This window comes from Apteryx mantelli, chromosome 14 (assembly GCF_036417845.1).
Source record: "Apteryx mantelli isolate bAptMan1 chromosome 14, bAptMan1.hap1, whole genome shotgun sequence".
NCBI lineage: Eukaryota > Metazoa > Chordata > Aves > Apterygiformes > Apterygidae > Apteryx > Apteryx mantelli.
The window spans coordinates 14,668,512-14,694,898 of record NC_089991.1 but is presented as its reverse complement, the minus strand read 5'-3'; the positions used below and the strand labels follow the sequence as shown (position 1 = coordinate 14,694,898).

At 36.7% G+C, this 26,387-nt stretch overlaps 1 protein-coding gene across 1 annotated transcript in view; it reads left to right on the top strand.

Moving 5' to 3' along the window:
- GABRB2 (gamma-aminobutyric acid type A receptor subunit beta2) overlaps positions 1–23,529 on the top strand; it is a 174,446-nt gene extending 150,917 nt beyond the window's left edge. The window contains exons 6-10 of the mRNA XM_067304604.1: positions 933–1,070; positions 2,262–2,414; positions 3,524–3,768; positions 19,472–19,522; positions 23,182–23,529. Of these exons, the coding sequence (XP_067160705.1) occupies positions 933–1,070; positions 2,262–2,414; positions 3,524–3,768; positions 19,472–19,522; positions 23,182–23,529 (935 nt within the window). The remainder of the gene's footprint in view (positions 1–932; positions 1,071–2,261; positions 2,415–3,523; positions 3,769–19,471; positions 19,523–23,181) is intronic.
- Positions 23,530–26,387: the final 2,858 nt, after the last annotated feature.

Here is a 26,387-nt window from a genome sequence, read left to right as displayed (position 1 = left end):
ATCTGCTACCAAACTTCATGAATCTCTTACTTCCTGTTTCTGTAGCAGGTTTATGTCTGTTGTCCACTGATTAGTTCTGTAAACCAACTGTAGCGTATGCAACTTAGCTTGACTGCCTGTTGGAGAGCCCCGATTCTTATTTCCTATGCATGAACTAATACGTTTTAGGACTCTGTGATCACGAGTGCTGCCCCCCCGCCCCCATCCTGAGTGATGGCCGTTGCATGGTAAGGACCTTTTGTTTTGCAGCCACGTGGTAAAAGCTAGAGGTGCTTCTCATGAGTGCTTCACTAAGTCTCACCATCTTTTATTCCATCCAAGCCTTTTCAGAAAAGGAATGACCCTATTTTATAAATAAAATCATATGGGTTTGAACCAGAGTCTGTGTCCTTTTCAAGACAGACTGATGATGAACTACCTTGCATACAGAGCAAATACCAGAAGATACTGTGCACTGAACTTGTGTATTACCTGAATTGCTCTGACCCCTTTCCTGTGCTGGTCATGGCACGCAAGACAGCAGTGCGACTCTTGCATGCCTCCCTCAGTGGGCTGCTCACATTTCTGTAACCAGCCTCTTACCGCCCAGGTGCAGAAGTTGCCACCAGCCCACACCATCTATCCAGCTGTGGGATCAGCAGTTACCTTAAACTACAGCATGTAAAGCTGCTATTTACATAAGGGCTGTGGTAATCTTAATTTCATTTTAAAGGTTTGCTTTATGAATATATTAGTATTTAAAAAAAATAAATAGACCAAGAATTGCCATGTGAAATAATATTTGAATTATGTGAGTCTGTGTTCGCATATCTATTATGTTATTTTATTAATTTTATTTTTAGAAATATATTTGAAGTTGTTTTCTGAATGAATTCACTGGACATTGTACATGACATGATACGCACCTTAACTCTTTGCTTCTGTTTTTATAGATGGCTATACAACAGATGACATTGAATTTTACTGGCGTGGGGGTGATAATGCAGTCACAGGAGTGACAAAGATCGAACTGCCACAGTTCTCCATTGTAGACTACAAGCTTATCACCAAGAATGTTGTTTTCTCTACAGGTTTGTGGAGGGGAAGTTAAAAGGGGAACTCACTCAGAAGAGTTTTAGAAATGGGTTAATCCTCAATGTGCAATGCAGGATCTGAGCAAAAATTTCAGAAACAGGAATAAATTAGAGCAGCAACTGTGAATTTTAAAAGGAGTAATTTTTATTGCAGCTTCCACAGTATATAAGGCATCACTCATTAACATATGAACAGGATACAATAGTCTGTCACGTTAAGGCTCAGTCAAATAGGCTGTATTTTCTGTTTTCCGATGAAAACTGATTAAACCAGCTGTGCACTTCAGTGCCCTAATTCCAACAAGAAATAACCCAACTTGTAGGAAATCTTTCTTTTACTACTTCCAGATGTTCCTTGTGCCAAGCTGTGAAGGTCTTGGGTTAATTATTTTTCCTTCACTCCAGAAGCTTTCAAATCCTGGTTCAACAGGATTTGTAATTGTCTGGGCTAGCAAGCATATGACTTTCTGAAAGCTGAGAATGTGCTGTGTGAGGAGTGGAAAATGAGATTGGATTTCTTTAAAAAAAAAAACAAAACAAAAAAACAGCTAGAACATTTCAGCGACACATTGAATGATACAAGAGAGAAAAGAGTTGGGCTATTACTATTTGATATTCTCTACTACTCTAGAAAGCTGCTAGGTGTGTTCAGAATTAAAAAAAGACCCCAAAATTCACTTTCTAGCTATAGATAGAAATTATCTTTGGAGGGGGGAGTATAGAAGGATTGTGCAGCCCTAATTCTTTAAAATCAAGCAGAAATGGAACTTGAATACATAGCCATCTCTAGGCACCCTTTTCCATGAGTGTTTCATACTCCAAAATATTTCTCCTGTGCAGTGCCGAAGGGGAAGTGTCGCATTGCCTGAAGAGGAGGCTAGAGAAGGAGGTGTACCACAGCTAGTAAGAGAAGAAGCATTTGTATGCTTTGATGCTCTGAAGTATATTTTGGCTGTCGATTGTGGAATATTATGATTACCAGCAGATGTGGACCAAGCAGCAGCCTTGTACCCTTAGAATAAAAGACCATTTAATCCCAGTTCTTATTAGAAATTCTGTGGCTGATTATCCTGGATCTTTCAACCCTATTTACTCTGTGCTGCATGAAACAATAAAACTGAAATGACAGGAAAATGTTTTCAGGCATTATACAAGTAAATTATGGCCATACCAAATATTCTCTTTTAGGTGCCTACCCAAGGCTGTCTCTCAGCTTTAAACTTAAGAGAAACATTGGTTACTTCATTCTGCAGACCTACATGCCTTCTATTCTGATCACTATCCTGTCCTGGGTTTCCTTCTGGATTAATTATGATGCTTCAGCTGCAAGAGTTGCTTTAGGTAGGCATTTTTACACGTCTCATGCAGTGTGCATTAGCTGAATGCTTTTTCTTGCTTCTGGCTTAGTGGATAGTACATGATTTGAAAAATAGATCTGTTAGATCTTTTTATGTCTAGCTTGTTAAGCTTTGTATTATTTGAATCAGCATTTAAATCATCACAATTTAAATAAAAATTAAAGTGATTTCATGTCTGAATTAGCTAACTGTATAATCATTGTAACCAGAATTAGCCTAATTGTCTCAGCGTTTTCTGTTGTTGTTTTATTGCTTGTTCTTCATCTAAAGAGAGTGCATTTACTTTGCTTTTGCTCATGGCAGTCCAGAACACACATTCAGCACTGTATTGTGGAATATAAATTACTTTTCCTTTCAGGTATGAATTAAATAAAGTTTTACTAGGGTTGTATAACTAATTTCTCCTTAAATATAAATAGAGGTTTTTCTTTTCATTCTGTTATCTTACATTCTAAAGCAGAACCATTTCCCTAATTAATCCCTAGAGTACTATTTTATATTTCATCACTAATCCCATGTGTGTTTGTTTATACTCTGCCCCTCATCAGAGGATCCAAGCACGTTACAAAAATAAATATGACTATCTATTGCCAAACTTTGCATAAATCAGACCGATTCCTGCCAGTACATCTTTAATATGGATAAAATGGGTAAATCACTATAAAAGACACAGTTGAAAATTTTACATTTTAGCTTTATAGGATATTGCTTGAGTTCTACCAGGCCTTTTTATGTAGCATTTCCCTTCAAGCCTGAAGTCGGTGTAAAAGTGCTGCAGGAAAGCAAGATACAGTGACTCTAGGCTGCTACTTTATAATTGAGACTGTTAGAGAAGGTTGCAGTTAGCCAGTTAGTGTACTAGTAGTATGCAATTACTGTCTGTTTGATTGAACGCAATATACTATGTGTGCAATCTTTTGCTGTACAAAAAAAAAAAAAAAAGGAGGCAATATGGACAGATGTGGGATTTTTTTTCCACCAGAAAAAATACGTCTCCTAGAACTTTCTCAGTGCTAGCATTTGAATATTACAAACTGTAGTGCTAGAAAATTAACACGAATTCAGTCAATAGAATTGTCAATCTTTTTCCAGGAATCACTACTGTGCTCACAATGACAACCATTAACACCCATCTTCGAGAGACTCTTCCCAAAATTCCATACGTGAAAGCCATTGACATGTACCTTATGGGATGTTTTGTCTTCGTTTTCATGGCGCTGCTGGAGTATGCCTTGGTCAACTACATCTTCTTTGGCAGGGGACCTCAACGTCAAAAGAAAGCAGCAGAAAAAGCTGCCAGTGCCAACAATGAGAAGTTGCGAATGGATGTCAATAAGGTAAATTGAAACAAGGATGTATTTTTAGGCTTGCCTAGTGGCCAAAGCAGACTTTGACTTCTGCCAGACAGAGCTTTAAAATGTAATTTCTTGTAGAAAGTGGAGTTAGGATTATTATGATTTTGCTGTCTCAGTCAGAATGTAGAGTTAAATATGTCTAACCTGTCTGCAAAGGAACAAATCCAAAATGATGGCTATAGCTGATATTCCAGCAAGAGCTGTATGGAACCTAACTTTAACCTATTTTCTTGAATCTTCCAGATGACCTGGATAAGAAATATTTGCTAAGAAAATGTCTCAAATTTGAAAAGTTTTCATATTTTCAACATATAATGGCCCAGAATATTGTTGACTAAATGAGAAACTGCTTAGAATTAAAGCATCAACTTTCTATGCACTTAATCCTGAATCTGAAAATGGTCCCCTGGGGATGGAGAATTGAGGCAGGAAAGGCATTTGCCAAGATGCATGCCTTTGGAAATAGTATCCATTATGATTAATGAAAATGGAGCAGTTATCATAAAGCACTTGTCATTTTTCCCATTGGCCATTTTGGATGAGTTTCACACAGTGACAAATCTGGGCTGAACGCTAAAAATTTATTCAGTGTGAAATGTATAAAATTTCACACACATGCCAAAATACAAAGTTAAATGAAGTTAAATTCTGAACTATTTTTTTTCTTTGGTATGGGAAGCTTTTCAAATTCTCAATTCAGCATGGTACACGAAGGGTGAAAAAACAAAACCAGAATGTAAAATATCTAAAACAAACAAAAAAAGCAAGTGATTTTTTGAGAGTGGAAACATAAGTTTCATACAGCTCCAGTGGTGGAATTTCTCATTGTTTGTTCAAAATTTCTGCAGTAATGTTGTGTGCCTATGGACAGAGGCAGGAACAACAAAAAATTTCATTACCAGTTGATGGCATAAAACAGTTATAGTTTTGCAGTTTATATAGTTTATAGTTTTTTAAGATGGAGGATTATATTTTCATGGCTCGGTTCTCGCCCATTCACTAATTTTTTTTTTCTTTTAATTTGAGAGAAACATGTTTTAATGAACAAAGGCAAATGCAGAGTGATGAGATTAATTTTGATGTTACAGTATCATAGATGAGCTCATTCACCTTTTACCATTCCAATGTTCATAAATTTGTTCTAATTTAAAATCAAAATATTTTTTTATTGGTGATTCTTCAGCAATGTAAAAAAGTTGCAAAATTTTATTTAATATGTCCAAGTTATTTTTTAAAACATACTTTTTCCTTTAGACAATCAGAGCTATTCACTTAGAAACCCTGCAGGTAATTTTGTGGGACTAGATCTGTATTTACCTAAGGTCTTTCCACTGACATCAGTGGAAAGTTTAAGGTCCGTAAGTGTCAGTGTCATCAGAGCCACTAGCTGGGGTATATTTTTGTAATACGGTTTCACTTGTGATATTCTCTGTACACTTATTCATACAATAGATCTATCAGCCATTTAATGGAAGTGCTAGTCTAGTACCAAATTTTGCTAATAATTTAAAACTAGAATTTGAAAGCGCTAACTAGTGTACCAATCTAATCCAGTAAGAAGAGTAAATTAATTCCAGTGTCTGCTGCAGCAATTCACCAGCTCACAGGATTAATATGGAATATACTGGAAACAAATTTATATTTTTTTTATGTTGTGCCTTTTGCTTAATATACCAGGCCAGCATGGTTCATAAGCTATGGCAGTTCTGCTCTGGAATCCAGATATGCTCTAATCTGATAATCGGGTTTGCAATCCCTTAAGCAATAGATGGAGAATCAAATAGGAGAGGATCAGAAAAGAGTGATCAGAGAACATCCTCCTCCTGCGTATAGACTGTTTTGGGGATGAGGAAAGGGACTGATTCATGCTGTTTGATTCACAGTGAGAGAACAGATTCATGTTTAATGGGCGTGAATATTTTATCTATGAAAGGGGGGTAAATATTGTATAAGTATTTTCTTGCACGAGAACCAGAAATGGGTCTGAATTGCAGAATTTGGTTCAGATGCAGGTTTTCATGAAAACCCAAATATTTAGAAATAGGGCCGTCTAACACTCCATATCTAATTAGATCCAACATTGATGGACTGATTTTACTAAGTATGTATAGTTTCTTGTGAGATTACTAGATTCCTCTTATATCCCTACATAGAATACTATGAAGTTAGGCTTGTAGCTTCAGATACTATGTGAGAAAAGATTAATGCCGTGAGAAACAAAACATGAGGATCAAAATTTCCTCTGTACAGCTGTTACTATATTCAGCATTGACAGTCTGCTCAAAAGGAGGATGAATAGTTACTAGAACTACTGCTTGCAGTGTAGTATCTTTGTTTAGATGTTATGGACCAGCACATCTGTAATAGGCTTCCTCAGACCCTAACACCAGTTTTTCACATGCCCTCTTACAGCTTTTCTAAACAACAGAGCCTGGGGAGATGAGAAATGCTGATTAGTCCTTCCATTCACAACTACTTGTAAAATCAGAGTAGAAGTTAATACACACTCCTTTGTGCTGTGGAAGCCTCTCTGCAGTAGGGAGAGAGTCGAAGGTCGGCAGAGGCACTGGTAGCCTGTCAGGTTTTGCTCCATGCTATTCAGAAGATACCTTAGAGCCTAAAAGCCAACAGACCGGTACAGAAGTACAGCAGAAGCTGCTCTTGAGTGTCTGTGGTATCCGCTGAATCCCATGTAATCCCTTGGAGATTTGGTGACTCAGGAGGAGAATGTCCTGTTTTTTCCATCTGAGCAAATGCCATCAGGCTGGCTGTGGGGCTTCCCCTGAGCTATTCCAGAGGGGAACGTGGCCAAATCTTTTGTTAAATTTCACATTGTATTCATGTCATATGCCTTATGTGGGTTTTTTTGAATCATAATATAACATAAAATGATAACTTCATGTATTCCCTCATTTTCAAAGATTATTGGCTCTATTTGGGGTGGGGAAAAGAGGAGAGGGAAATGGGCCTCTCTCTTGATTTACTCTGTATTCTGAAATGTGAGTAATAAAATCAGGGAGAAACAGAAAGCACATAAAACTCAAGGAAGATTCAGTCTCAGTTACCAGCAAATATATTATCATATGTTTGATAAATCATAGTGGGCATGCTCAATTTTTCTTTTGCAGCGACTTCAGGTTAAAGTGGCTGTGTATATGATCATTCCACTGTTGAAGCTTCCCAAGCTGCATTCAGCAGTTTATCCTGTAGTCTAACGCTAATCATCTTTTGCCTTGTTCAAGGCTAATTGTTCTCTCTATAAACAAGGTCATAATATTGCTTACAGATAAGTCATCTTACCTGAGCTTTCTTCTTATTCTAGACATCTCTCAGTTATTTGTAGATAGCATTCACGTCATTTTGTGACCTCTCTTTTCGAAGCCTATTCTCTTATGTTATTTCTTCAAATGCCTTTATTATCTTGCTAGTCTCCAATTTTTGAATCTTTTTTTGTAGTGAAGGGCATAGTATTGCAGGTGTATATATAAAGATGAGTAAACTTGGGAGTATTATATTTCTACTGCTTGAAGACCTAATATGTGTCATAAGCTATGGCATGTATACTCGAACCCAGTGTTATAAAGCAATTTATTCTATGGACTTTGCTATTTTCAATGGTAATGTCAAAGTTCATCAACATCCTTTTGTTCATTTGTAGGCACATTTAATGCCACCTTTTATTCAGGCTCAGTTTGCTACAATTTTTTCCTAAGCCGTCCTTATAGCTAAGGAAATCCTATTATATCTTTTTGTGCCTTCTCAGTTTGACAGTCACCTGCTATTCATTGAAACCAATGCACTAATCTAGTATGTTTTCTGTGTGTCTCCCAGATGATTAGCAGACATGCTGAAAAAAAATGGGGCCAAATTCTAACCTGTGGCTCCACGATATCATTCAGCTAACTGTATTCCCCCAGGTAATTGTATACCTATCCAGAACACCTCATCTCTGTGTCAAAGGTTTTACTGAAATCCGTAATTTTCCTTTCATCTGTTCATTCTGTAATTACATAAACATGTTCTCTGGAAGGATTTGGTCTGGAAGCCTCTGTGAGGTTTTTCCTTCCAGGTTATTGTCATTTTGGTTTGTGCTTCCTTTATAGGGATAGAAGGGGAAAAAAAGCCCAAGCTACTGTGATACAACCCTTCTAGTTTTCTCCTTTACAAAGCCTGGCTTTATCTTCAAGGAGGTGATTAGTCTAACCAGGATCTCAGTGTAGAGCCTGGCACAATTAAGAAGGATTTCTGAGGTAGACCCCAGCCATTTTAAGACTCTAGCTTAAGTTCTGTATCTTAGTTCAAATAATAATAATAATAAATAGTGTTTTCATTGCTCTCTCAGTACAGATTTATTCCCCATAAGTTTCTTCAAGAATCTAGTAGCTAAGGTGGCTTTTTGCTTAGTTTTTGGATTTTCTATTACATTGTTGGACCTAATAATTTTGCCTTGGCTGTTTCTAAATAAGGGTTGACGAATTCGTACTGCCATCTTGAAACAGTGGCTTGGATGGGCTTGCTGATGCTGATCTCTGTCTTTGGTGTGTCTGATGCATCATCTCATCTTTTTGTATTCTTCAGGATTTGCAAGCTCTTGTTTCTTTTCCACTATATTTTCCTCTGTAACTAAATTCCCAACCAGTCTGCTGTTTATGCTTTTGTTACGTCTTTTGGATTCATTGCTGTCTTCTCCACAGCCGCTCGTCTAACCCCTTTGATCCAGACTACTACACACATTTATTGACTTTTCTGGAGGTGTAAGTAAGGTGAAAATACTTTGGAATATCAATGATATCTCTGTGTTCATTATTCTGCATAGGTTAGAAAACCTCCTTTATGGCTATGTGCTATTTTAATAGAAGTCAGAATTGTCACTGCAAAGAACATGATAAACATACTGCGTTGAATGAAAGCCTGACTTATGTCCTCTTCCTCCGTAAGCTAATCCTTCTTGGGTCTTGCCAGCTGTACGTTAGACAAGGGGGATGATAATGGAAAAGCAGCTGTGTTCTGTCCTCGTCCAAAGTACCAGAGACTGGAAGAGTGTCAGGCAGCAGAAAGATGATACCAGCTCTGACTGTTGCTATCAGTTCCTACATCAAGGCTCTTGTTAAAAGAAAAGCTACAGATCCATCTCTGGGTGGAGCAAATTGTCTGTCTTTCCGTAGAAATGAAATGGCTTCTTTACCAGGATATTAGCCAGCCACAGGAGGTGGTACTTGCACTTTTTTAATCCAGACTTCAGACCATACAGAGGTGTTACCGTGTAATGATTTGGTGTATCTTACCTTCGAATTCTAGTGCTATATCTTTCTTAATTCTTACATGCATGTTATTCAGGCTATGTTTAAATTATTCCAAAATTAAATTAATTTTTTATAGTTAGGTCAGTTTTAGAATGGTTATTTTAAGTGGTTATTGTAAATTAACATTTCTTATAGTTTTTAATTTTGTTATATATTTGATTTTGCTGCTGCATAGAAGTGTTTTCCACAATGTAAATGTATCACTGAATGTGGTTTCACAGTGCATGCAATTGTATTAATAACTGAAGCTTAGTAATTTCCAATATAGCTTGAAGCACAGGGATGCTGTAAGTATCCAGGTTACATACCTGAAGTACATGATGACATAAGACTCATAAATAAAATTCTATCTCTAATATTACAATCACGCTGTTCTTAGTGTGAACGTTAATACAGGAATTTCCCTCTGGAAAAGAGGAGAATATGTCAGCATATTATGCAACACTTTCATAAAACTGTTTATATAGATTTATTCAGCCAGTCTTTTTTAAATAAATGTGAGCTGACATTGCTAACCTCTGCATCTTTAGATAAGGGTTGTTTTTTCTGATTGCAAAGACTTTTTTTAAAAAAACTGCGTGTATTTTTGAAACAATGAGTAATTCTTGACTCAGTAGGCTTTGTGTTATGTAAGGTATCCAAAGTCAGTATGCCTGAAAGTTAGTGCTTTACAGCTACACAGTGCCAAGTCACAACCAAGAGAAACCATCAACTTAATGAACTTTTTCTATCAGAAACTGGGCTAACAAGTAGAGAATGTGGATATTTAGTATAATAATGAGATTGAACAGCATGTTAATAAATTTGAATCACAATAGAAATATTCTCTAGAAGAATTATTGTAGGGCTCGGGGAAGTAAGACGGTTGAAACAAATATACTCATTGCTCTCCTGACCCACTGTTTTAGCACACTTTTGCCAAGGGAGATAAGATGGCTAGGAAAGAGCAAATAAAAATTTAATCTGCCCTTTAGCTATACTTAACATTGTACCTTTCTTCCCCTTCAGGGTGGGTTAGCTACTAATTTAGTTTTTCCTGGCAACATTTGGACCTAGCAAGAGCCCAAGTTTGACGAGAAGAGCTGAGTGGTTTTCGTTTTCAGAGGACTGAGGCAGCAGGCTTGGAAACAGCGCGGAGCCAGCGCAGGTGCTGCTTGGCACCTGCCGCTTCCCCTCTGCGTTGTGCTCGTTACAGCGTCCTAGCTTCTCTTCACCACTTTAACAGTGAATAAGTGGAAAAGCCCTTTTTTTTTTCTTCCTTCAATTTTTCCACTATCATATCTTTAACTGGCTCTTTTGAAAAAGAGGAGGGAAATTATATGAAGGAATATGTTTTACTTCAGCCAATGTGAAACTGTTGACATATGCACGTGCCCTTTGCAGGCCAACTTGTAATAGCTTTGGGTGGGCTGCGAATGGACAAGGTTGCTCTTCCCAGCTCTCTGACCAAGCTGCACTAGCAGGGCTCCGGGCCCGAGCTCGTATACCCTGCTCCGAAGCAGAGCTTGTTAGCTTGGGCTTGCCCAAAGCTTTTAGTTCACCTCTGATTTAGTGCTGGCTTGCCTCCAGCCAGGTCAGTTCCCAGCAACCTTTGTTCATACCTGTCTGAAGATACCATGTATTTGTCCATCCTAGTGAGGAGGGATTTGTGCAAAGGTACCTGAGAAGAATCAGTCGTTAATAAAATAGAGCTGCACCTTTCACCCTAAGCGGTGGAAGTGCTTCTGGTGTGCAGCACGCGTAGGGAGATATGACTGTAAGAGCTTTTAGAGAAAAGACAAATTTTAAAATGCCTGTGTGTACAGATTCAGGGGATTGAAAATTAACAGCACGTTAAAACGCAGCAGCAGCAGCAGCATGAAGCTCTTAAAAAGTCCGTTTAAAATCTCAGGTGCTCTCTGCTCTGTGTGCTGGCGCCTCAACAATGCGCCACTGTCCCCGTTTCAAAGGAAGCTTTCTTCCCCCTGCCCCTTCTCTTTGCAGCTAAAGCAGCATGAGGAGCAAGTCCTGAGCCCGGGACAGCGGGTATTCCCCTCACAGAGGCTTATTGAGAGACCTGTAATGAAAGTAGGCATGGATTGTGAAAGCTCATCCTTTCTCCTAAATTTACATTCCTGCATTATCACAGAACAACTGCGATTGAAACAACTAGCAAGCACAGAGCGCTCTGCCGGCCTCTTACTGCGTTGTTGAAACTGGGGGGTTGATATGAGTGAAATTTGAGAAAGTTCCAGTTTTAGCCTACAGCGTTTTGCAGAAGCAGTCAGAAGGTGATTTATTTCCTCGATCCATAGTGATATTCCAACTGACATCTGAAGAAAGGTCAAGTCAAGTGTGTGAGCTTTTCTCTCTGCAGCCGTGTTCCTTGCAGTGCCACGTTTAATTAATGTAAGAACAGCATGCATGCACACCGGTTGTTTATAGCACTTTATCCCTTTCGCTTTTGTAGCCATCTACAAACCAGCCATCCAGCTGTGGCCCTGAATTAAACAAACTTTGGGTTGCAACAAAAAATGTATTAATGCAGTTTATATTATTTTTTCAGATTTGGGGAAACTAAGAAGCTTGCTTCACAAAAAAGGCAAATTTATGTTTTTGAAGCGAGCAGAAGTGTATGTAGCTGGACTAAAGAAGGGGTTTCTGGCTAGTTATTATGGGGAACTGGTATCCCAGAGCAGATAACTTTGTGTTTGATGAAGTTTAATTGAATGAGCATGAGTCAGCCAATTTCTGTTTAAAAATAAATTGTAACTGTTTATAATGAGTGCACTAACTGTTACCTGCTAGGAGGTGTTACCTAGTTGTGCTCATGAATCTTGATATCACTGGATTGAGTACACTAGGGTAGCACTAAGTGATAAAAATGTTGTTATAATGTGGAAGATGGCTGTTTGTCAACTCCTGTTACCTTTGCTTTATACTAATTTGTAGTGTCTAAAATGATCCTCTGCTTTTTTGTTCTTTGGGCTGTTGGGTTTTTTTGATTAACAATACATTGTTATATTTAATTTGGGGGAAATTAATTTCAGGCAACTCAAAATTCATGTCATGAGTATTTACATAATCAGAATAATAGTATCCCAAACTGATAAGAGGAAGGATAGATACTTCTACCCCTTCTCCTGTAATTTTTGCCCCTCCTTAGTCTATCTGTAGCTGTTATGAAGTATGATGCTTTCCCTGTTATTTTGATTGCTCTTCAGACTGTAAGATTACCTAGACTGAAGCAAGTTAATTCTTCAACGCTATTAGAAAATCCATCCTAGAGTTTTATTCCCAATATTTCAAAAATATAGTTTCTCCTTAAAATCTTACTGCTTTTCAGTAGTGGAAACATTCTAATTAGGAGATGGTGCACAGTTGCTCTGCTGCACTCCATGGAGACTCTGTTTTTCTTGCATGAAGATAAAGATGGAGCAAGGTTAATGAGCAGAATAGCCCAACAGCCTAGAAATAAAATATCTAACAGTATTCATAATAAAGTATTGCTCATGTAGCAGATGACTGTGCATCCATGTAGACGTGTAAATTGTATACTTCCTAGTATATATAATTTTTTTAGGGTGTGTATTGCATACATGTATGTTAAATTTAATGAAACAGTCATTCTGGGCTATGAAGACCTACGTTTGTCAGGAAATTCAATTTGCTACTCAATCTTTTGGATACTAGCTGCTTTCCCAGAATCCTGCATATGGAGAAATACAGACTCTGGGAGTTAGTTTCTCACATAAGTAAGAAGAGAGATTAGGAGATGGGTAGGATTGTGCCTGAATTTATATATATACATATATATGTGTGTGTGTGTATCTGTATATATGTATCTGTATATATGTGTGTGTCTGTATAAATATATATAACATATATAAATATATATGTTACTCCTTAGGTACTAGTTTTAAAAATCAGTCTATCTGAAATGATATAAGATTATATTAAAACACAGAAGGCTAGATCTTTTTCTCTTATATCTCTTCCTCTTTTTAGAAGTGTGAGAGACTGGAATTTCTTCCCTAGTGAAAAAAACTTGTCAAGCCTTCTCCACAAACTTAATGTATCTTTAAACCATGTATAAAAAGCCCTGTATACCAGCTCTTGCTCTTGCCCTCAAAATGAATCCAACTTTCTGGTAATTTAGTTGTCAGAAACGTAACACTTCTGGGCTGGTCTGAGGGGTGCAACAGTAAAGGTCACACAGCCTAAAGCAACATGATTTTCCTCAGGTAATGTTATGTTTGGCCATTTATTTTCTGAGTATTCTAATGTTTCTGCAGGTAACTGGGAATAAAGGTCTTTATAAATGGAAGATTTTAGCTTATATTTTGCTGCATGGAATTCTGAGGTGTGGGACTTTCAATACATAGTGCTTTTAGGTAGGAAAAAATGTCTTTACATTAGTTTCAGTTGTTGTATGGAGGGTCTCTTGCTCTAAAGTACATGGTAATATAGCCAGACGAGAAGATCCCCAAACCCAATTCTGTTTAGGTATTGTTAGAAGAGGGCTGTTGTAGGGGAGGGTTGTTTGACTTTTATTTCTTCTAGGTTTTTTGTATCATAAGGCATACACAATATATCATCGTAAGTAACATAAAAATGCGCGCACACACACACGGTCTCATTAACTAATAGCTCTCTTAATTGTGAATAGATCACTCCTCTCGAAATGCATCTTCTGAAACTTCTATAACATTGAACATAGTCATGTTTTACAAAAACACCTAGCCTATTTGCATGTTAGTAATCTAATTCTTCTCTTGTTTCCATAGAAGTATGAGTGTCAGGAGCAAACTACACACTGTTGCCAAATAAAGTCATTTTACATTTTTTCCTAAAGAGTAAGTGCTCTGTGTACTTTGTTCAACATGGAATGACAACCCAATGTTGTTCTATGGTGAGATTCTGTTATATATATATATATGCCACATATGTACATTGCACATATATAACAAAATAATAAATAAGTAGAGATATGTTACACACCTGCTGGAAGACAGATTAACATGTCTCCCAATAAATTATTTTTCCTTCATTTTAAATAAGTGTGTTCTGAAATTCTTCTGCTATCCATATATTCATATTGTTTATATATAGTATGTAATACTATAACATGTTATTACTAATCAAACTTCAGAAAATTTGAATTTGCAAGCACAAAGGGCCCCCAAAATGTCTGGAAGAAACCAATATTTCAGTTTTTATTCACTGTAGAATGAATGCATGCGTCAAAACAACTTATGTATAATATAAAATTTGCTATGATACCGAATATATTGCATACACAGAAATTTACTTAGAGACAAATCTGAAATGACTAACCATTTCTTAGCAACAAATTTATTTCATTCTTGTCACTCATTTCTAAATGAGTGACAAAATGTTAGCCTCTCCCCAAAACATTAGACTATCAGTGTACAAGTGAATCATGCATGAATGTTCTAATTCTAAAAAAAAAAAAAAAAACCCCCACAGATTTTCTGATTATTTTAAAGCAGAACACTGTTCTTTTTAATGTAATCAGGACTAGTCCTCTGAGTCTTGCAAAGTCTATAGCCTTGGAGCTCGCAGTATTTCAGGCTTCAAAGTCAGCACTAAACTCATAATAAGTCTGTTTCATTTGGAAATTCATTGTCAAAAATTGGAAATTCATCTCCATTTTTTTATACTGAAAACTTGCCTGTGATTTCCAAGATGACATTAGAAAGTCTGATCCTAAGAGTTTTTTTGTTGAATTAATTTACAACTGGATTTCTCCCCAGTGTTTTATTCAGCATTTGTCATTGCTCCCAAAGCCTTTCCTTGGACCTTGCGCAGCCTGTTTCTGTCAGTCTTTGAGCTGGGCCCAACAGTTATGTTGCTGGTCTCCCCCACAGTCATGATCCTAAACCTGTAGCCAAGTGAGTATATTGTATGCAGATGGATGACACACTGGTAGACTGCCATACAATCCACCTTCCATTTCTAATCCGTCAGCAGCTCGTGTACCCTTCTGCCAAATGTATGCTGTGTAGTGCTTTGCATGTTGTATTTGACTTCCTACAAGAAAAATAACATTCACGTGTTTTACAGAAGTCTGTTCTAGAGAAGCACCTGGATGTTCAGAACTCATCCTTGTTTTTGCTGTCTAGTTCGTATCTCAAGACTGAAACTATATCTGAATCATACCCTAGAAATTTTGCTAGTTGTGATGATGATCAAATGTTCTGTGTATTTTTCATCTTTCATGAAACTAGTTAAAAAAAGAGGGCACTGAGAAGCATTTTTACAAGCAGTTCTTATAAGCAATTTTGCTGTCTTTCTGTAGTAGATTTTTGGTGCTAGCTATGCCTGTTAAAATGTATTTTGTAAAACACTATAATAGGGACAGCCTATGGGCATAACTGAAATTTCATGAGATTTTGGTCTTATTTATCATAGATGGAAGAGAACACCTCCTGGATATAGGTCTTTCTGAAAGAACCCACTAAAGAAAAAAATTGCTTGAAAGTATTATCCATACTGATGTCTTATTCACTTATATAGTCTCCAAAAGACTTAAATATATACATGCAAATAGGGCAATATTTCAACAAATAAATAAAAACTGTTTTATCAGACAAGTATCTCTCAGTAAGAATCTGGGCTGCCTAATACCTAGTTTCTTGGCCAAATGGTGTCATTAATTGGTACCCAACAAGACTTCCGTTCTAACTACATTTGCTTCCTCCTGGATTTCTCAGCAGTAAAAAAAAAAAAAAAAAAGATGTTGCTAAAAATGTATTTAACATTTCAAAAATTCCAATTCTACATAAGTCAATTGCTTTATGCTTATTTTCAGTCAAAGACTGATTTTCTTCCCTTTCAGTGTTTATGAAATTGGCCACGTAAAAATAAATGTTTTCAGGTACTGCAGGCAGACTCATTTTTTTAATTTTTCAACATTCCCCCTAAGAATTTTTGACACATATCTTTAACATAGAAGGGGTTTTTATGTTTCAAGGAAGGGTTTTTAAAATATAATAACTTGCAAAGAATTTTTTGAGGGGAGCGATGATTTTGCAATCTCGTGGTGGAAAAAAAAAAATCTGTACCTGAAATTTCTTAAAGGGAGGGCAACTACTAGCATCAATATGAAGTTTTGTGAAATCTGCAACCTTTCTTCCTTTTGCTTCCCTATTAGAATTCACCTTAACTAGTATTTAATTCCACCATTATGATACTTTCTTGGGGATTAGAAAATGAAATTTTTTTCCTTCTTGTGCTTTATATTTTTATTTATTACTTTATTCCTGGTTTTGGATAAAGAGTGAAAGTCTCATTCTAGATCACAGTTCGGGAAGTCATGGTTAACTTTAATATGTGTTTAAGTCCTATTAAACTCATGCATCTGCTTATGTAATGTCCTAAAGTAGCTCATTTCCTGAAGCAGAGCCCTGTTTACTGTTTGTGGTCAACTGTATTTGCTGCACTAGAATGGCAATTGCATGTACAACTTTAAAGCCTTGCTAACATAATTTTTTCCTTCCACTTTACTAGAGATTGCATTGGATTGAATTATCTTAGCCAGAATTAAGAAAGAGGAAGTTGTTTTTCTACAGAATCACAGCATATAATCTGCTTTTCTTTCTTGGTTGGCTAAAGTGATTTATCTCCCTTCACTCCGAAAAGCCCAGAGATGTTTTTGGAGTATTTTACAAGATGGTTGTTGTAAGCTTCAAGCTGAGGATGGGACTGGATGCCAGTATGCCATTTTCACTCTTCTCCCTCTTCTGTGCCGTAATGCATACACCAGTCCTGATTTTGCCTGTTTCATTTATTTACTTTTGGTTCAGAATTTTTGAATAAGTTTGTATGTCGCGATTTTTATTCAAGCATGTCGTCAAGCCAAAGACACTTTATTGTCCTTCATTTTATATGGCCACTTATTCTGCAATGTCTGAAGTATAGATCTTGTGCATATGTAATGGATGATAAAGTATACGTTTCAACCTTTCTCCAGAATCCTAGAATACTTATGACTAAGGTACTGATGTGTAACTGATGATGATGATCAAGAAATCACATATATCAGAGGGTAAAACTGGATACCTAGGAATTGAATTACAAGTAGTTACAGCAGTGTTAAAGCTCAGTGTCTAGACCTTGCATTTTCTCTCCCTTTCTTGTTTTAAAATTCTTTATGGGCTTAGAATTGCATAGAATTTTAGGTTTTAAAAAGTTCATGTTTAAAAGTTAAAAAATTAGGTCAAAGTCATTTGGTAAAAAGTCAGTTTAAAAGTTAGGTTTAAAAAGTTTCCAGTTGAATTTGCAAAGTTTCTCTGTATTTTCTGACCTGAAACTGAACAAAATAACCTGAAATCATAAGCAAGCCGCATTTTTCTCTCCTCTGACTTCATGCTTTACAGCCTGACCCAAATTTTAGGTGTATAATGTAATCTGAGCCAATGCATGGTGATGTGGTTTTATAAACAGTTGCTTCAGTGCTGGCAGCAAATTCTATTTTGTACAGACAATAGAAATGCAGTGTTTGTTACATTCTTAAGGACATTGTTTCATGTATGGATGTTTTGAAAGATTAGGCATTTTTGTTTTATGAGTTCTTAGAGCTCTATCTCAGTAGAATTGCTTTTCACATCAAAATGTCTGTATAGCTGTAGGCAGGGGCCATTTGAAAATCATTAATTTTTTCTTCCAGAGTGAAATTAGCAGTAGCTTAGTCAGCACTCCTATCTTCCTTCCATGCACTGTCTTGGGTAGTCAGTGCAGTCCCCCTAGATCAGTGGTTCCTAATCAATAAGGCAAACCTTGCTGATGAGTTGGAAGATCCCTTTTACATGTGAAGCGCACTTCGGACCTTCAGCTAGTCTTACTAGATTTACTGAGACTAGAGAAGAACAGGATGTTACGGGTTTTCCAAGTAAAGTTCAGCTGCTAAGGGGTGCAAAAGTATGCTATAGCTAATATTAAGGTCTTTATCTCTCTAACAAATTAAATTATGTGCCTAGGCATATATGTTGGTCTTCATTGCTAAAGGGTTCTTTATTTCTGTTTCTTCCATTCTTAAGAATGTCTGTTCATGGAACCTATAAATGCTGAGACCTAATCTCAGGTGTTAATCTTTGTAATAAACCACATATTTCTGCTCTCACTTTTTGGCTTACCTCACTGTATTTTGGTTTTGGCTAATGGCAGCCTTACTCAACAAACTTTGCTATTTCTATGGAGTTTTCAACTGTGTTGTTTCACCAGATCTTGCAGTCAGAAATTCTAGCTCTCTGTCTATTTTATCCATGGCTTCTGTTTCATTTTGCATTAAAATGAGCCATCAGTACCTGCTTCTAATTGAAGATTAGCTTATAGGTGAAAATGAATATGAGGAAGTAAAAGTGTGGATATTTTATCTTTTCAATTCATCAGTACAAATGTACCTCCTACTATAAAGCTGTGTTTGTCATAACAGTGGAACATAATCACCAAGATACTGACTTATTAGATGCTAGTAGTTTGAGAGAAATAACCACCCTTGAAGGATTCCTTATGTGTGTAGGTATGTGGGAGTTGTAATTTCATTGTATTTTATAGTTGCTAATGTGTTGTGTAAGAGGAATTCCTCAAGATAGCCATCATTTTGGAGTTTCTAGATAGCAGGAAGAATATATAATGGTAACATTTCTACACTTTCCTCTGTATTCCCTTTGTTTGAGGCCATCAAAAAGGTCAGTGACTGATTCATGGCCTCTTTCAGGGCTCCAGAGTCAGCTTTTCCTCTGATTGACCTGGACCTATGAGTGAATATCATTTTATATCATATATTTTGTCATCCACCTTTTAGACTGATTTAAAAAAAAAAAAAAAAACTTCTTGCATGTTTACTGAGCTCCGGTCACTTCTCCTCCACTTCTGCATTCACCTTTTATTTCCATGGCACTTGCTGCTGCTTTTTCTTCATCTTCACATCCTCCCTTCCTTCCTTGCCCCTGGGAATTTCTCCATTAAGTTTGAACTCTCCTGTTCACCATGAAGAGTCTAGTTCTATGGTTGAACAATCCTTCAGCACCAAGAGATCTTTTTAACCTTCTTCCACCTCCCTTTGAAACCACTTTTACACTTACTTTCCCCCAGAATAATTTCAACAATTGTTTTCATATCATCATATCTTCCTTGGTCACAGTGACCAGTTGGAAAAAATACATTTACATCACAAAGTTATGTTACCTTGAGTAGCAGGGCGAGGCAGTAATAGCACCTCTGAAGCCAGAATATACTTATGCTAATTGTTGGCTTAGAGGTCCCTGTATCTTTTAATTAGTTGTCCTATTAATACCCTAGAGTGCTTTAATTTTTAAATGAAAGATAATAGCTACCTTATCTCTAAGGAAACTGGTCTTGATTTTATTAACTTACAGGACAGAAGAATAATTGGCACATATCATTGTCCAGAAATGTATTCAACAAAGGTATCTTTCACTGTTTTCTAATATTTTTTTATCCTCAGGGACTTAAAATTGAGGTCCTGACCACTTGTGGTCATTAAAGATCCCATGGCACTTTTTTTATAGAATGGACATCTCAGCCCCAAGCATCTGGCCAAAGATTGATTTATGTAACTGTTCTGCTTACCTAACATTTCCCACCACCACTCACCCACCCCATAGTTTCAATTGGCTATAGCATTCTTCATTTCCTCTACTAAAATATAGTGTACTGTTCTGTACTGTCAGTCACCACATTTCACCTCAGAGGTGATTGCACTTCACTGGCAAGTGAAGTGATTCTTCTTTCTAATGCTTGTAAAGCGCTTTGGGATCCTTTTGAATGGGCGGTGCTTTGTATAGTAAATGTAATTCATTACCATTCTATCTAAGCTTCACTTAGTTAGTTACAAGAGCATGTTTTATTTAGAGTTGGGCGAACCTGCTTGATGGGAATAACATTCCCAGCTCTGTCTAATCTGACAATGAACCTTTTGTCAGAGATTGTAACATCAGGTTAACTTCTTTATTTATTTATTTATTTTATTTTCACATTTTCTTGTACTTCTGGATTGGAACTTTGAGAGTTCTTCAGATTGGGGATTTGAAATACCACAAAAAATACAGTTCCTGTAATGGTTGATCCACTGTTCCGGATGCAGGAAGGTCAGATTAGTGCTGGAGAAGCACCTGAACTTTGTGGTGCTTTCCTGGCCATTCAAACACTTGAAGGTTCGCCCATCACTAATTTCTACTGTATTTTGAGTTATTTCTTATGAAAAATTCTTGGAATATTGAAAAATGCTGTGCTCCAATTCTGATGTTGTATCAGTGTGATATGTGCAGAAGATGACCCTTTCCCCTAGAAGATAGGTTAGTGTATTGCTTAATGTTCTTTCTGGCCAGCATCACTAATCTTACTAACTGCTGCCAAGTCTACCAGATATCTGCAGCAGCTTGCTGCCTTAGCGAATTTACCAAGTACAGGTTCCTGCTTAAGTGATTTTATTGTAAGCAGCAGTAACAAAGGAATCAAAGCAAAACATTCACTGAAGGAAAGATGTCAGCTGTACACTAAAACATTTCTATATATAAGTCTAACTGACTAATAGCTCTTCTTGTATTTGATGTTCCATAGAAAGTATACAAGTTTGTAAGGAGCACTCAAATTTCTATTGTCATTGCAGATCAGAAGCATAAAATGTTTAGAGTAGATTCATCCGAAGACTTAAGATGTGAACAAATTTGTAAGCACCATAATCTTCCCAAAGATAATATCTTAGAATGCACAGCTTTGAGATGAAAATAACCCAAGCTCTAAGTTTTGGGGTAAAATCATTGCATTAGTGGATGTTATGTCAAATTTACCCAATGTCATTATGACTAACATGTCTCTTCTCTTGCTAAGACTATGTGACATGGTGGAAAACATAGTTTCTAAATGGCTTTGCACCCCCCTCGTAAGATACTTGCCCTATTTGTTTATAAACATTCTTGGGGTCAATGTGTGCCAAGTGCCTATAATTGCTTTTATTTTCAGGATACTAAAAGTCTCATTTTTTTGTCTGAGGTCTTATGACAAAAATGTCAAACAATTTTGTCTTACCCCCAGACATCTCTAATAATTTTCTAAACCACTGCACTCATTATAAGAAAATATTTGCAAGCCCTCTGGAGAAGTTTCACTGATCTATTTGAAAGCTTTTGTATTTCTTGTTTACTCTCGCTTGTATTACAATAGCATAAAACTCTTTTTTGCCTTAGTTCTGCATAATGCAGATGAGAACTGATTTGGTGGGCTTCCTGGCTACAACCTACTATTTCTTTACCATACTTTAATTTAATGCTACAGTGTTCTGGAAGGAATTTGTCTTGAGTTTCAGCCCAACTTTCCCATTTTTCCACTGCTTCTCAAATAAGATTAATTACCCTAACATTCTAGGAAATTCAAAGTTTTCATATGGTTTTGATTGAAAACAAGCAAAAATAGGTGATTGTGGCTGTTTCATATTGTCATTACATTTAGTCCAAAACTAAAATATTTTGAACCTAGAGGGGTGCAAACTCACATAGGTTGGAGGGGGGAAAAAAAGGAAAAAAAAGGAAATCTGGCATCTCAAAGATACTAGTTTTTATGCATCACCTGAACAGATGTAATCACTCAAATGGCAGTATTTCAGTTGGTTCAAAGCACTTTTGTGAAGTTTCTGTCTTCCCACTTCATAATATGGTGCGGTGGATACTACTGAAAAGCAGCCCTTTTCCACCCAGTTGCCTCATCAAGGCATGTGAAATATTACATGATTTTTTTTGATACTGGAAAATATTATACTATATTGGGTAGCACAGTGAGGTACCTCCAGGCGACTGCTGTGTTTTACATATGACAAAATAGATTAATGCAATATTATTTAGAAATCTTCAAAAGTCACTGTTTATGTACTTTTATTAATAATCATAGTATATATTTTATGTACATGGTAAATGGATAATGTGATTGAGTTATCCTTAAAGGAACTCTGGGACAGTTTTGTCTCTTTTTTAGACTGGAGTACATCTGCAATACCACCACTGAAGTTAGCGGGCTTAATTAGCTTCCCATTAGCCATTATTGCTTTTTAAAGAATGTTTATTTAATTACACAATTCAAAGTATATACTTAGAGGGAAGGCTGAGGAAAGTGTGCATCTCCCTGGTGACCTTCTATTTGTTTTCTATAAATGGAATATTTTGAAGTTCTCCTACCATACTTCAGATCTACTCCAGATAACCTAAGAGCAGAAGTTAGTCCCTCAGCTTTGAAATCCTCTTAATTGTCTAAAGTTTTATTTACAACATTGCATTAATATTTTTCACTGAACTGCCTTTTCTTTTTTTTTTTTTAAAGTGTAGTAATTGAAACCACTCATTGAAACAACTGTTCAGTGCGCATTTGATGTGATTACACTCTGAATTATATGCATATGTTTTTCCTTACTTCTAAATTGCAGGCCTTTTCTATTCTAGCATTCAGGTCTCCACAGTATGCACTATATTTATGAAATTCATTAGCACTAGAGATGGAGTTTCCCTATAGATATAGTTAGACTATGCCACTATCTTTCCCTGAGTAACCAGCAGTCTGGTTTACAATATGGGGATTAAAAACGTGTATTCTCCTGTGCAGTGCTCCAGGGTTCATTTTATAGAGACACTGAGAACTCCTTGGGGTTACCTGGAGCTTTTGTTAGAGCAGAAGCTTCTGTTGAAAGAAGCAAAGCCAAAATAATGCAAATCCTTTTTTCCATTTGACCTCCCTCCAAAAAATGCAGAAAGGTAAAATGTTAGCCCCAGGAATCCCACCTTGTGGTGGAATCGCCCTTTCAGGCAATTAGTATGTACGCCATTGCCAGGTATTGTTTCTGCTCACTAAATGTGGGGCCCAGGGAAATACCTTTTATTCCATTATAGAGTACTGCCCTTCCTGCTCCTTGGATTTACAAATAAATGACAAAAAATATAGTCATGACTTTGCTTAAAGTCTTATAGACTTACGTCCAATGAATTAGTGATGTTAGATCTAACCCTTGTCAACCTGTCTTCAGTTTGTTACTGCTTGGACTTCCTTTCTTTCCTTGCTAAGTCTGCCACCTTATTTCTTACAGATGGATCCACATGAAAACATTTTGTTGAGCACGCTTGAAATTAAAAATGAGATGGCTGCCTCCGAGGCTGTGATGGGGCTTGGGGACCCTAGAAGCACTATGTTGGCCTATGATACGTCAAGCATCCAGTACCGGAAAGCTGGCTTGCCCAGGCACAGCTTTGGTCGCAATGCCCTGGAGCGACATGTGGCACAAAAGAAAAGTAGGCTACGGAGACGTGCATCTCAACTGAAAATTACCATCCCTGACTTGACTGATGTAAATGCCATAGATCGATGGTCGCGCATATTCTTCCCTGTTGTTTTTTCCTTCTTCAATATTGTCTATTGGCTTTACTATGTGAACTAAGAAACAAAGCCACACAGGAAGCAAGAACTGGATTTCTCTTCAAATCGGTTGTACAGCCAAAAGTGGGACTTAGAAAAATTCCATTCAGGACAAAAAGTTATTTTAAAACACCTTAGTTGCTGGCCCACTCTATGGTCTGTTTTATAGAGTTTTGGTTGTTTCTGCTAAATCGTAAACACGTTTTTAAGTTGCAGTGTGGACATATCTCCCTTTCCAAAATATAAGTGCATTTCAAGTGTGGAGGCAAATTGGATTCTGACAATCATTTCTCTCTTGCTGTCTCTCGTGCTCTCTTTTCCATTTTAATACTCGTAGGAGTTTAATGACAAGTTACAAAGAGAGGCATTTGAGAAACAGGTTTTAGTTTCAACAGCAGTATGTACTATTTCCTTGTGAAACTGCGTATCCAATACACGTGCATCTACACTTAAGAGAGTGTGCTAAGATGTTATCGTGCTTACAAAACATATACACTTTACCTTTTGAATATGTAAACTTGAAAACAAGTAGTGCCTGTCATCTTTCCAAGATGATGATGATCAGAGGTTTCCCAGCTGTATTCAGGTATTTCCTGTTATTTTTTGAAAGAACTAAACCTTTGACTGATAATGTGAGGGTTGGGTGTTTGCACAGAAGCTGAAGCAAAAAGCACTAGTTTTGTCTGGATTTCTGAGAGATAACATATGCTCACAATCACAGTGATTATAGTTGTGATCAGTAGAGAAATGTAGCAATGATACAAAGGTGGATCAAATGGTCTTGTCATGAACGGGTAGATATGCTGTCATTTCATGTCAGGCAAATGGAATCATTTGTCCAAAGCGCCAAATGTTGGTTGGCCAAAAAGTAATTTTCTAGGTGGCTAAAGAAAGCCGATGGTGCCCTGCCCTTCTAGGGTGTGAAAAGGTAGACAGCAATTCAAAAAGACAGGGCCGGGGAATATATATATATATTGTGTAAATGAATGTTGTCAGTCACAGTACATACCTTAGTTTAAAATACTCACGTGGAGTTCTGTGATTTCTTTCAAGTTTGCAGTCCTTCTAGTGTTATGCTTGCCACCGTTGTTATGCTTAACACCTAACATCCAATTTGATTAAAGATCTCATGACTCTTTGAAAAATAGAGATCCAACCATACATACAAAAAATAATGACAGGGTATTTTCTCAAGCTGGATTAGGCAATACCATTTCCCTTTTTTGTTTTGTTTAGCTTAATGCATTGTTTTCAAGGGAAAGATTTGGTAGGCATCACTTTTAATTACTTAATTGCACTCTTGGTATTTCCTGCTTTAGAGTGACTTCTGTTGTGAAAAAAATAGCAAAATTCAGTTTTGCTTTAGGAAACTTTAAAATGGAACATAATTTTTTCCTATTCCATAGGACTTTAAGTTTATAGGCAAACTATTCCTAAAGTGTGGGCAAAGTAAATAGAATTTGCCATTTATTCTGTTGTCAAAACTATTTTTATATAATGAAAAAAAATCACAAGAACAGTATGAAAAGTATAAATTCCTGGTGGCTTTTACAAAACCAGATCCCAGGATTGTTTGGCAGAAAATACTTAATGAGGAAAAAGCCACATCCTGTTGTATCTCTGCTATCTATCATCTGTGCACAAACTTCTGAAAGAAACTCAAATTCCTGTATCTTCCAAATAGCAAAGGAAACTTTTCAGACAGATGCTTTTTCCCAATTTAACAATCCTTTAAGATAGATGTGAAGAATATTTTTCATTAAAAAAAATTCTTTATTTTTTGTTCTTTTAAAATAATAATTTTCTTACAACTTTCTGCTTTTTTCCCCCCGTTGAAAGGAATGACAGCATAGGAGGAAAACAGTTTTGGGAACTGCCAAGTGTATTCAGTTATTTCTGATTTCATTTTGACCGTAGTATATACTTATTTCTGCTTCGAATGGGAGAGAATAGTTTTGACCCTGAAATGGGATTTGCTGGGCACACACACCACCTGTTGTTTTCAGAGGATGTGTGTGTATGTTCAAGTATTGCCTCTAGGTTCAGACTCTGAAATATGTAGAGTCAAGCTTTTCATCATGTGATTAACTTTCCAAGTAAATGGAAATTAATTTCCATGTTGCTTTTTGTTCACATACTTAGTTTCTGACTGCATTTCATGCACAAAGCATTAAGCTTTGAAGATGCATTTGAAATTTCAACTGTTAGTTTTGGATCATGTTGGAAATTTTTTCCCAGGTCTAAAAAAAGGATCCACACCAAAATTCAGTATTTCTCTTCAAAGTCTGTACTTCAAAAATGGTACCCTTTATAATAAATAAAAGCAGTCTTATAGTATTCTTCAGTACAAGTTTTTCTTTCATTTCACAAATTGCTTCCAACTCTTTTAGTTTCACAGAAACATACTGTGAATACTGGGAGCTCACAGCATGTTTATGGTAGATACACCTCAAATATAAAACCTTACAGAGAACATGTCAATTTTTTGCATTGGTTTACTGCATCAACTATTATGAAAACTACAGAGATTAAATCCTAGAACTGCACGTTAATTTATCTGACGTTATAGTACAAGCCATACTACTCTCTGATATTGCTACTCAGAGAGTGAAAGAAAATGTCTGGTTTCTGCTCAGGTGTCACTAGGAAAGGTATATTATCTAGGAGGAAGGAGCACTTTCGCTTTCACTATGTCCTTCTGGCTATTGACGTGATATATAAAAATTAGTGGAAGGGAAGGGTTCTTTCAGATGTGGAGCGGTTATCATGTTGTACTAAGGCTAAACACTGTGATACAAAGAAGATGGAGGTAAGAAAGACTGGCGAGGCACTGTCAAGGAAAAAGTAGAACTCAAGTGCTCAAGTTGAGCACTTACTCCT